General features: G+C 36.1%; 1 protein-coding gene across 1 annotated transcript in view; it reads left to right on the top strand.

The window, feature by feature from the left end:
* LOC142232181 (small G protein signaling modulator 1-like) overlaps nucleotides 1-13,890 on the top strand; it is a 40,337-nt gene that overhangs the window by 10,606 nt on the left and 15,841 nt on the right. Inside the window, exons 2-4 of the mRNA XM_075302899.1 lie at nucleotides 12,785-13,205; nucleotides 13,309-13,525; nucleotides 13,595-13,816. Coding sequence (XP_075159014.1) covers nucleotides 12,785-13,205; nucleotides 13,309-13,525; nucleotides 13,595-13,816 — 860 coding nt within the window. The remainder of the gene's footprint in view (nucleotides 1-12,784; nucleotides 13,206-13,308; nucleotides 13,526-13,594; nucleotides 13,817-13,890) is intronic.

Here is a 13,890-nt window from a genome sequence, read left to right as displayed (position 1 = left end):
GTGGGATAATCCACCGCTGAAAAACTTTTTGGTGTTCGGTCGAAGCAGGAATCGAACCCACGACCTTGTGTATGCAAGGCGGGCATGCTAATCATTGCACCGCGGTGGCTCCCTAAATACCAGAGCCTTAAATACCAGAATATTTACAATTTCCGGCAAATCGGATAAAAACTACGGTTTCTACAAACCTAAGGAGTTAAACCGGAAGATCGTTCCTCTATACTAAAATATGAACCGATACTCACCGTTTTCGGCATACCTCTTTATGGTCCGAAAATACCTCTAGATTTCCAATTTCAGGCAAATTGGATAAAAACTACGTTTTTTAGAAGCCCAAGAAGTAAAATCGGGAAATCGGTCTATATGGGGGCTATACCAAAACATGGATCGATGCTCAACGTTTTCGGCACACCTCTTTATGGTCCTAAAATACCTCTAGATTTCCAATTTCAGACAAATTGGATAAAAACTAGAAGCCCAAGACCCCAAATCGGGAGGTCGGTTTATACGGGGACCATACCAAAACATGGACCGATGCTCACCATTTTTGGCACACCTTTATATGGTTCTAAAATACTTCTAGATTTCAAATTTCAGGTAAATTGAATAAAAACTGTGGATTCTAGAAGCCCAAGAAGTAAAATCGGTAGACCGGCTATACCAAACCATGGACCGATACTTACAATTTTTGGCACACCTCTTTATGGTCCGAAAATACCTATAGATTTCCAATTTCAGGCAAATTGGATAAAAACTACGGTTTCTATAAGCCCAAGAAGTAAAATCGGGAGATCGGTCTATATGGGGGCTATACCAAAACATGGACCGATCCTCACCATTTTGGGCACACCTATTTACGGTCATAAAATACCTTTAGATTTCAAAAAATTCAGGCAAATTGGATAAAAACTACGATTTCTATAAGCCCAAGACTCAAAATCGGGAGGTCGGTTTATATGGGGACTATATCAAAACCTGGACCGATATAGCCCATCTTCGAACTTGACCCGCCTGCAGACTGGCGGACAGACAGCCAGACAGACAGACGGACATGGTTATATCGTCTTAGAATTTCTCCCTGATCAAGAATATATATACCTTATATAGTGGGAAATCTATATTTCGATGTGTTACAAACGGAATGACAAACTTATTATACCCCCGTCATCATTCTATGGTGGTGGGTATAATGATTGGGTACTCGAACGGAACTAATATAAGATTGAATTTGAGAGACACATCATGACATTATGTTGGCAAGCTTCAGTATTGAAAAGACAAAATTGCGTCTTCATCTGAATGGTATTTGGTGTGTTCCCCAAAATAGTGACTCAGCAGAGACACGGCCATTTTGTGGTAATTTAGGGTCCATTTGTATATATTTATGGGATCTACATCCAATATTTCTGATAGGCACATATTCTAGTAGATCAATGATATTGTACCCTGACTATTACGTGGTTTTGGAGTAAAATAAAAATAGAAAACTTGAAACGTATAATTAACCAACAACAGAATAGGTCTATTAATAGCAAAACTTTAACAATGGCAGGTGACATGAAATAACATTATCCTTGCTAAGATGACATCAAATGTTATTCCATTGGAAATGACGAGAAAATGCTGATAAAGTTGATTTGAAGTCTCACTAAGGCCCACACACGTATTGGGATTATCATAAAAAGCTCTTACTACGTGCTCTTGGACAAGGCTAAATTACAACCTCATGATGACACTGACAATGATTGACATGGGTTAATACCACATGAACACACAACTCAAATGTACAAAAAAACAAATGTACACTTAAATATAAGGATGGAGAGAACATTTAGACATGGTGTATGCATTGAAAAATTGTTTTCTATTAAACGGAAATGGCTCAAAACTGAGCTAAAGACAGTCATTGCACGGGAATGGTGCAAATGATACTGGTTTTTGACCGTTTCAGAGCAATATTCATGGAAAATTGATCATATCCAGCATTTGGAGGTTGCAAATAAAAAATTATTTATTCCATATTTGTATTCTACATTTGGAGAGGGATTTCCATCTTCCTCAGGGATTTACTTTGTTGAAACGACATAAGCAAATATTCGAAAAGAACAGTATGTTTACTTACACGCAAAAAAATAATTATTTCCTCCCAAACGAATTTTTAGACAAACAAAGTTAGTTTCTCATTTGCTTTTCGCTGTAAGGAAGTGTATTTGGAAGAAAAGTATATACTTTTTGTGATAAACGTTTATTCTTTTCCAGGATGTAAAAACAATTTCATAAAGACTAACTCAAAAAAAAAACATTGTTTTCTTGCTAATTGCATTTTCCCTCACATCTTTCTCACATCCACGAGGTTTTTTAGTTCTTAACACCTTTTCCCGTAATACCAACAATGTAGAAGAAATTATACGATTTTATAAATTTTTAAATTTTTTTTACCTTTCGCCTGGAGGGAGAATCGAACCGCGGACCATGCACTTTGTAAGCCAACACACTAACCACTGAGCTATGTACCTGTTATGGTCATCAATAGATAATTATCCATGTAAGTTATATTTATATAGCATAGCTTGCGGCGCCCACGAACCGAATAAACAAAGTTTATTTAACAGAAACAAACATTTAGTTTGGCACCGCGGAGCAGTGGTTGCTACGTCCGACTTGCATGCCAAGGGTCATGGGTTCGATCCCTGCTTCGACCAAAAATTTTTTTTTACATATATTCCAGATATGTTCATTCCGAAAAAATGTTGAACATTACATTGTACTATATTAAATTTTGAACTGTAAAATGTGTCTTATTAAAAACCTAAAGTCAGAAAAGAACAGTGTTTGATATAAACGAAATGGACTGTGTTGTTGTTTCAAAAATAACTTTTTTTATTGAAAAATAAAAATTTTGTAACAAACGAATTTTTTTGGTGATAAAAGTTTAAAATTTTTGAAGCAATTCAAAAAACCCTAACAAAAGAAAAACGTTTTCGGTACACGTTTCGCAAACGTTTTTTTTCTTTGCGTGTATGATTGAATCATCTTCCGTCATGTTGTATAAATTACGGTGGCCTTTTCGGGATTAGAGAACAACAAGCATATACGGCCGTAAGTTCGGCCAGGCCGAATCTTATGTACCTCCACCATGGATTGCGTAGAAACTTCTACGAAAGACTGTCATCGACAATTGAATTACTTGGGTTGTGGTATCTTAAAACTTCTTAACATCGTTTTCTAAATTGTGAGTTAGTCCATACGTGGTATGCCAGCAAAAAAAGCGTCGCCAAAAAAGTAATGAAAATGTTCTTTTCGGATCCGGAAGTGGTGCAAAATTGACACAGAAGCAATCACACAAAAATGATATGGACCAATTTTTGTGTGATTGGGGATCGATTTATCTGATGGCTATATATAACTATAGACCAATATGGACCTAGTTAGGCATGGTTGTTAACGGCCATATACTAGCACAATGTACCAAATTTCAACTGACTCGTATGAAATTTGCTCCTCCAAGAGGCTCCAAAACCAAATCTCGGGATTGGTTTATATGGGGGCTATATATGATTATGGACTGATATGGACCACTTTTGGCATAGTTGTTAAATATCATATACTACCACCACGTACCAAATTTCAACCAGATCGGATGAATTTTGCTTCTCCAAAACGCACCGGAGGTCAAATCTGTGGATCGGTTTATATGGGGGCTATATATAATTATGGACTGATATGAACCAATTCCTGCATTGTTGTTGGATACCATATACTAACTTCAGGTACCAAATTTCAACCGAATCGGATGAATTTTTCTCTTCCAAATTTCAGCCGGATCGGATGAATTTTGCTTCTCTTAGAGGCTCCGCAAGCTAAATCGGGGGATCGGTTTATATGGGGGCTATATATAATTATGGACCGATGTGGACCAATTTTTGCATGTTTGTTAGAGACCACTAATACTAACACCATGTACCAAATTTCAACCGGATCGGATGAAATTTGCTTCTCTTAGAGGACTCGTAAGCCAAATTTGGGGGTCCGTTTATATGGGGACTATACGTAAAAGTGGACCGATGTGGACCAATTTTTGCATGGTTGTTAGAGACCATATACTTACACCATGTACCAAATTTCAGCCGGAACGGATGAAATTTGCTTCTCTTAGAGGATTCGCAAGCCAAATTTGGGGGTCCGTTTATATGGGGGCTATACGTAAAAGTGGACCGATATGGCCCATTTGCAATACCTTCCGACCTAAATCAATAACAACTACTTGTGCAAAGTTTCAAGTCGATAGCTTGTTTCGTTCGGAAGTTAGCGTGATTTCAACATACGGACGGACAGGCTCAGATCGACTCAGAATTTCACCACGACCCAGAATATATATACTTTATGGGGTCTTAGAGCAATATTTCGATGTGTTATAAACGGAATGACAAAGTTAATATACCCTCCATCCTATGGTGGAGGGTATAAAAACAAATATTAGTTAATTATAGAAAATCAATTTACTGTTTTTGAAAAGATCTATACATTTTTTCATATTTTTGCATGTGTTTGAACTATTTGTCGAAGCACTTTTGTCATGCTGATTGAGGTATGTCTAGACGGATCAACCGCTCCTTCTGGCATCAACAAACGTTGACCTTTCATTTTAGTTTTTATGTACGGGAATAGGAAGAAGTCATTCGGTGCCAAGTCAGGACTATACGGCGGAAGACTCATAAAATCGATGTTTTGAGTGCTCAAAAACTCAGTAGTTTGATCCGATGTATTAGAGCTCGTATTGTGGTGTTAAAGAGTGATCCGTCTTCGGCGGTTGGTGTTTCTTATTTCTTGGAAAACACCAGCTGCAATAGTTTTATTAAATATTTTTCTAAAAAATTTTTTTTTTTATGTTATACATCGTTTTTATTTTTTTTTTCGGCATATATTTTTGTATAAATATATTTTTTTTTCATTAAAAATTAACAAAAAATTTAAAATTATCGTAATTTGCAATACCTTCTCAAAACAACTTCCATGGAAGTGAAAAAGTCAAACGGCACAGGTTCAAATCCCAGCACGGATGATTTTTTTATTTTTCTTTTTATACCCTCCACCATAGGATGGGGGTATATTAACTTTGTCATTCCGTTTGTAACACACCGAAATATTGCTCTAAGACCCCATAAAGTATATATATTCTGGGTCGTGGTGAAATTCTGAGTCCGTCCGTTGAAATCACGCTAACTTTCGAACGAAACAAGCTATCGACTTGAAACTTGGCACAAGTAGTTGTTATTGATGTAGGTCGGATGGTATTGCAAATGGGCAATATCGGTCCACTTTTACGTATAGCCCCCATATAAACGGACCCCCAAATTTGGCTTGCAGACCCTCTAAGAGAAGCAAATTTAATACGATCGGGCTGAATTTTGGTACATGGTGTTAGTATATGGTCTATAACAACCATGCAAAAATTGGTCCACATCGGTCCATAATTATATATAGCCCCCATATAAACCGATCCCCCGATTTGGCTTTCGAAGCCTCTAAAATAAGCAAATTTCATCCGATCCGGCTGAAATTTGGTACATGGTGGTAGTATATGGTCTCCAACAACCATGCAAAAATTGGTTCACATCGGTCAATAATTATATATGGCCCCCATATAAACCGATCCCCCGATTTGGCTTGCGGAGCCTCTAAGAGAAGCAAATTTCGTCCGATCCTGGTGAAATTTGGTACATGGTGTTAGTAGATGGTCTCTAACAACCATGCAAAAATTGGTCCACATCGGTCCATAATTATATATAGTCCCCATATAAACCGACCACCAGATTTGACCTCCGGAGCCTCTTGGAAGGCCAAAATTCATCTGATGCAGTTGATATTTGGTACGTGGTGTTAATATATGGCCTCAAACACCCATGCAAAAATTGGTCGAAATCGGTCTTTAATTATATATAGCCCCCATATAAACCGATCCCCAGATTTGACCTCCGGAGCCCCTTGGAAGAGCAAAATTCATCCGATTCGGTTGAAATTTGGTACGTGATGTAAGTATATGGTATCCAACAACTATGCAGGAATTGGTTCATATCAGTCCATAATTATATATAACCCCCATATAAACCGATCCCCAGATTTGACCTCCGGTGCCTTTTGGAGAAGCAAAATTCATCCGGTCTGGTTGAAATTTGGTACGTGGTGGTAGTATACGATATTTAACAACCATGCCAAAAGTGGTCCATAATCATATATAGCCCCCATATAAACCGATCTCGAGATTTGGTTTTGGAGCCTCCTGGTACGTTTAGAAGAAGTTTCTACGCAATCCATGCTGGAGGGTACATAAGCTTCGGCCTGGCCGAACTTACGGCCGTATATACTTGTTTAATATTTTTTTTTTACTTTTTTTATTGATTTTCTATTCTTTTTGCGAAATTTAATTGTCCAAAACTTAAATTTTCACTTAAAACGGCATAATTCAGTACTTTCTACGACTTGTCCACAAGGACTGCAAATGAAAAAAGTGATAGAAGAATCCGGGATGCGTTTTAAAAGACTTGTTTGTGGACTTGTCCAAAAGGACTGCATCGGAAGTGAAAAAAAACTATCTTTTAACATCAATGTAAATGAAGAGCCTTTAAAAGAAATGTTTGTGGAACAATTTCCAATTTTTTTTGCCCACTTCGAAAGTTGTAAAAAATAATCGCACGAAAATGTTCACGATTTAATTCCATTTTTTTGGATGAGATGAATCTTTCAAGTTACTATAAACAGCACAAATAAAGTTCAAAACGTTCTGAGTATGTATCATCAACAATATCAAGATTTACGATAGAGCTGTCACTGCCCAATCCCTTAATTTGAAAGACTGTATTGGTGTTGCCTTATACTTCTTATCGTTTTACTGCACATTGCTGTTTCATAGACTATAGAGATTATACCTTTTCTTTTTTCTTTGTTTGCTATGTAATATTTTCACTCCTTTCCAGTCAGGTGTGTATTGATATTCATTGGAATGCTAGACTAGTGGAGTTGTTTTAATTCTCTTTTTTATGTATGCTTGATGATTGGATATTCTTGTGGTTAAGCTTAGCTTGGCGATTCGTAAGTTTCCCTTTTTCTTGCCTATTCATGTTAAAGTATACTACTCTGTTGTGTTTTTTCTTTTTTCTATCTTCGTTTTCATGTATGTTAAAAGAGAAGCTATCGTATGGTTCTGTTGAATCTGTAGGCAAGTGATATTTCTTTGTTCTCTCTAATATCTCTCAGTTATGTACTCTCGTTTAGTTTAGGGATAAATAGGGAGAAGTTTTATAATTTTTTGATTTGGGGGATGAAGTGATTTTAGTTATGCTGTGGGATTTGTTATTAATTTAATTTATTCTGAAGATTAGTAGGTTACACTTCCACACACAAAAATATTACATCGTTAGAGTTGGTAACACTTCTTGTCGTAGTTTTATACAAAGTAGAGAAATGTTAGTCCGGGTATTAAAGCCATAATTGACAATTTCGGAACTAACCAACCTACCCTAACACACTCGTATGTAGCCAATCGCATACACTCATATTTATGCAAGACTTACTAAGAGGAATGGCGTGTTCTCTCTCTCTCTCACACATACGCGTATATGATATGAAATGAATTGAATTATAACAACAACAAAAAAAACTTATCACGGAAATGGCCAAACAAATGTCCACACATTGAAAAGCTTAATGTTGATAATGACACAGATGTGTAAAATAAAATACCGACCTCTAAATTACCAATGGATTTCAATGTGTAGGATGTTGTGAGTATAAAAGAAAGGCCAAATTGAAAGTACAATTTGGATTGTGTGTGTGTGAAATGTGAAGAAACTCACACAAAAGATCAATTAGCGGGAAATGGAAATAGAATGTTGGAAAGGATTATATGGAATTTCATTGTGTGAGATTATTAAGATTTTTCAATTTGGTACATTGACTTGTATGTAGGTGTATTTGATTGGATATAACATCTTTAAGAAAAACAAGTATATACGGCCGTAAGTTCGGCCAGGCCGAAGCTTATGTACCCTCCATCATGGATTGTGTACAAACTTCTTCTAAACACTGCCATCCAGAATCGAATTACTTAAGTTGCGGTAACGCTTGCCGATGGCAAGGCATCTTAAAACCTCCTAACACCATCTTCTAAATTGTATGACAAAATTTTCCATAGAAAGAAAATTTTGACAAAAATTTCTACACAAATAAAATTTTAACAAAATTTTCTATAGAAATAAACCTTTGACAAAATTTTCTATAGAAATAAAATCTTGGTAGATTATTTTTGGCTCGAGAGGCAACCATGATTATGAACCGAATAAAATTTGAAATAAAATTATGACAAAATTTTCTGTAGAAATAAAATTTTGACAATGATGAAAATTTTATTATGAACCGAATAATATTTTAACAAAATTTTCTCTAGAAATAAAATTTTGACAAAATTTTCTATAGAAATAAAATTTTGACAAAATTTTCTATAGAAATAAAATTTTGACAAAATTTTCTATAGAAAAAAATTTTGGTAGATTATTTTTGGCTCTAGTGGCAACCATGATTATGGACCGATATGGAGCAATTTTTGTGTGATTGGACCAATTTTGGTATGGTTGTTAGCGACCATATACTAACACCACGTTCCTAATTTGAACCGGATAGGATGAATTTTGCTCCTCCAAGAGGCTCCGGAGGTCAAATCTGGAGAACGTTTTATATGGGGGCTATATATAATTATGGACCGATATGGACCAATTCTGGCACGGTAGTTAAAGATCATATACTAACACCATGTTCCAAATTACAACCGGATCGGATGCAATTTGCTTCTCTTTGAGGCTTTGCAAGCCAAATCTGGAGATCGGTTTATATGGGGGCTATATATAATTATGAACCGATGTGGACCAATTTTTGCATGGTTGTTAGAGACCATATACCAACATTATGTACCAAATTTCAGCCGGATCGGATGAAATATGCTTATCTTAGAGCCTCCAGAACCCAAATCTAGGGATCGGTTTATATGGGCGCTATATATAATTATGGACCGATGTGGACCAATTTTTGCACGGTTGGTAGAGACAATATACCAACACCATGTACCAAATTTCAGCCGGATCGGATGAAATATGCTTCTCTTAGAGGCTCCACAAGCCAAATCTGGGGATCGGTTTATATGGGGGCTATATATAATTATGGACCGATATGGACCAATTTTTGCATGGTTGTTAGAGACCATACACCAACATCATGTACCAAATTTCAGCCGGATCGGATGAAATTTGCTTCTCTTTTAGGCTCCGCAAGCCAAATCTGGGGATCGGTTTATATGGGGGCTACATATAATTATGGACCGATGTGGACCAATTTTTGCATGGTTGGTAGAGACCATATACTAACAGCATGTACCAATTTTCGGCCAAATCGGATGAAATTTGCTTCTCTTAGAGCAATCGCAAGCCAAATTTGGGGGTCCGTTTATATGGGGGCTATACGTAAAAGTGGACCGATATGGACCAATTTTTGCATGGTTGTTAGAGACCATATACCAACGCCACATACCAAATTTCAGCCGGATCGGATGAAATATGCTTCTGTTAGAGGCTCTACAAGCCAAATCTGAGGGTCCCTTTATATGGGGGCTATACGTAAAAGTGGACCGATATGGCCCATTTTCAATACCATCCGACCTACATCAATAACAACTACTTGTGGCAAGTTTCAAGTCGATAGCTTGTTTCGTTCGGAAGTTAGCCTGATTTCAACAGACGGACGGACGGACGGACGGACATGCTTAGATCGACTCAGAATTTCACCACGACCCAGAATATATATACTTTATGGGGTCTTAGAGCAATATTTCGATGTGTTACAAACGGAATGACAAAGTTAATATATCCTATGATGGAGGGTATAAAAACAAGTAATACGGTGTTCTCACCAAGCATGTTTTGGGGTTTGAAATGTTTTCCCTTTATAAGCAACAAGTTCAAAACACAAGTTTTCGTCCAAAACACGTAAATTTTAGAATGTGAGCCCAACTAATTTGGAACATACCCTATTCAAAATATTGAAATAAGTTTCATAGAAAAAAAAGAATAAGCAAAGGCTTTTCAGAACATGGACATGTGAAAATAACATAATTTTTTTTTCCTTTGCGCTCGCGGTAATTATTTGGACATATGTTGCATATATGTGAATTTCGAGTAAAGGTGAGTACTAAGTTCGAGTTTAGCCGCTAAAGTGAAAACTAAATCAGTAAAAAAATCATAAAATTGTACATATTTGTTACACATTTTATTATAATTTGATGGGGAATTGCCCAAAGCAAATTTTCACAAAGTTTGTATTGCTTAAAATGGATTATTAATGAAAAGTAATCGTGAAAAAATCACGATTTTAGCGGCTAAACTCGAACTTAATACCCATCTTAAATGTGAATTTCTAGTTTCCATGGTAACTGTCAAACTAAAACATCTCAACCCGGTGTGAACGGTGAATTGTTTTGGAAAAACGAATGAGGAAAACGTGTCGATGGGAACATAGCATAAGGGAAGTCTAAAGTCGGGCGGGGCCGACTATATTATACCCTGTACCACTTTGTAAATCCACATTTTCGATACTATATCAAATCCGTCAAATGTATTGGGTGCTATATATAAAGGGTTTTGTCCCAAATACATACATTTAAATCTGACTACATCTGAACAAAATTTATAATCTATAGACTTAAAATTTAAGTCGGCTAATGCCCTGGGATTGTACACTATGTTAGTAAAAAAATATGGGAAACATTTTAATCTAAACCAATTTTGAGGCAACTTCGTAATAGTGTATTTATAATTTATCGGTCGATAGATATGTTTTAGAAATGAAGGAAAATTTGAGTCATTTTTACAAGTTTTCGACTTAGCAGTGGCGATTTTATAAGGAAAATTTGAGTATTTTGGCCATTTTTGCCCAAATCGGAAAAACATATATATGGAAGCTATATAGAAATCTGAACCGATTTCAACCAAATTTGACATGCATACTTAGTATTTCAATTCTACTCCCTGTGCAAAATTTCACATAAATCGGACTACACCTTGGACTTCTGTGGAAAATCGTCATATGACCACACTTTAAATTTTCACAAAAATCGGGAAAAAAGGCGTGCCTCTAGCACTATCGTTCCCAGTAAATTTCAAGTAAATCAGAGAAGTTTCAAGAAAATCTGAAACTTTAAATTTAAAAAAAATGGCAAGGAGAAGGTGCAACTCCTCGACCCGATATCGAAAAACAAATTAGGGTGTTTTGTCTATAGATAAAATTAATTTTTCTGTTCTTTCAAGATTCGGGGAACCTTTCTTCAAGACTCAAAATGTCGGTCATGGGAGGGTCCCCCTCCCCGACCAAATATCGAAAGATAAAGTGGCGAACCTTTGTCTAGAAACCAACTGCTAGGTTCCCTGAAAATTTGAAGCAAATCTGAGAATTTTGGTACAATTTTTAAAAAGGCGGGCAGTGGATGTCCTCCTCCAAATATTAAAAACTCACGTAGCCCCTATTAAATTCCTAGCTTGCATCCACGTCCTCTGTAAATTTTAAAAACGTATTGCCTTAAAAAAAGTCGGACAAATGAGAGGATCGGAAGTAACGAATCATTGTGTAGACGCCAATTTAACCTTTTCTTAATATTTTAAGCAAATCGAAAAACTGACTTTAAAAAAAGAAAATTTTGTCAAAATTTTATTTCTATAGAAAATGTTGGCAAACTTTAATTTCTATAGAAAATTTTGTCAAAATTTTATTTCTATAGCCAATTTTGTCAAAATTTTATTTCTATAGAAAATTTTGTTAAAATTTTATTTCTGTAAAAATTTTGTTAAAAATTTTATTTCTATAGAAAATTTTGTCAAAATTTTATTTCTATAGAAAATTTTGTCAAAATTGTATTTCTATAGAAAATTTCGTCAACATTTTATTTCAATAAAAAATGTTAGCAAAATTGTAAAAAATTGTATCAAAATTTTATTTCTATAGAAAATTTTGTCAAACTCATGTTTGTTATAGAATTCTATTTGTACAGAAAATTCTGTCAAAATTTTATTTCTATAGAACATTTTCACAGAACATGTTTTCATACTTTTAGTTCTATAGGAAATTTTTATAGAATATTTCTGTACCATTTTTTTTCAATTTGCTTTCTGTAGATTTTTTTACATTTTATTTCCATAGATTTTTTCAAAACTTTGTTTCTATAGGAAATTTTGTCAAAGTTTTATTTCTAGAGGAAATTTGTGAAGTACCTATTAGTTGAAAAAGAATATTTTGCAAAATCTACCAAAACATCAAGAATTCTACCAATCTGTCAAACAGCAAAAAATCTACCATTTTTGGTAGATTCCTACCAACTGTGGGAACTGCGAGAGGGAATCAAATAACGAAAAAATAGAAGATCTTTGTCTAAACACCACCCCGAATCTTTCCCAAAAATTTCAAGCAAAAGACTTTGGACCGGGCAAGGGTTCCTCTTCCCGGTCAGATACCAAAAAATGGGGTACTGTATTTTCACCACATGATCACCTTCTGCATTCTCTGAAATTTCCAAGTAAATCGGTTCAGCCCTTTCCGAGCTTACCCGGAGTATACAGCAAACAAATATAACTCGCATTGTATATACAGTTAAACCACTCAAACTTAGACACTCTGAATGGAAAAGATTTGTAAAATTGCCATAAAGATTATTAAAGTTGTTAAATTATATTTCTCGTCTGTCTCTTTACAGAAATCGAGTTGAAAGAACGCCTCATAGCTTCGGTTAAAAAAGAGGTGAAACAGCTTATGGAAGAAGCTGTTACAAAAAAATACATTCATGAGGACAGCAGTTCTGTTACATCTCTATGCGGTGTTGTCGAAGCATGCCTCAGTCATGGTCTTCGGAGACGAGCACTTGGCCTCTTCAAAACATCCTCAACTACAGCTTTAATACAGAAAATCGCCAAAGCTTGTCCGGAGGCCGATTATGTTAGTCGACGTTTACTGGAAATTGAAGTGGCCATTGAAAGTTCTACGGTGGCAGGCAAACGTTCCTGTTCGAGTAGTGATAGCATAATTAAACCTAAACTCCTAAGCAAAGGTAGTAGTAGTTCGGTGACAACGATAAATACCGTGTCCACTGGATCGCCACCAAATGGACCGGTGGTTAAGTGAGTATTATTGGCTTAATGACAGCTTCTCAGCTCAAATGTTTGCTTTATTGTGTCGGCGGGTAATGGGGACTGTTCTAACCAAGCTCGTTTTACTCACCAGGTACCTGTGGATACGGGTGGCTTTATACGAGAAACGCTTATCGAAAATAATCGAGCATTTGGTTAGCAATGCAAATAATTACTATGATCGTGATGCGCTGGTCGCAGATCCGGATTATGGTTCCATATTAAGTTCATTACTGGTGGGTCCATGTGCATTGGAATTTACCAGAGCCAAGACGGATCACTATTGGTCAGATCCGCCAGCTGATGAATTGGTAAGTATGTGCGAACGATTGTTGAATAAAGAGGGCCTAATGATTCCCTTTGATTTTTTTTGGAAAAAGGTCCAAAGACATCGCATTAGTTCTGGCAATCGTACTCCTCCCACCTGTCATCGACCCATTATAAATTTCAAACGTAGTCTTCACACAAGTTCAGAGGATACCAGCAGTGGCTCCTTTAAGGCAAGCTCCCCGGCCAGTGTTGCCAAGGATTATGTAGAGTCATTGCATCAAAATTCTCGTACAACTTTGCTATATGGCAAGAATAATGTTTTGGTATTGCCGGTAAGTATGCCACAAGAAGATTTTGAAACCTCCTCCTCCTCTTAAAGGTATGCTTTGGATTTAATCAAATTTAC

This window comes from Haematobia irritans, chromosome 3 (assembly GCF_050003625.1).
Source record: "Haematobia irritans isolate KBUSLIRL chromosome 3, ASM5000362v1, whole genome shotgun sequence".
Taxonomy (NCBI): domain Eukaryota; kingdom Metazoa; phylum Arthropoda; class Insecta; order Diptera; family Muscidae; genus Haematobia; species Haematobia irritans.
This window is presented reverse-complemented; position numbering and strand designations above follow the sequence as displayed.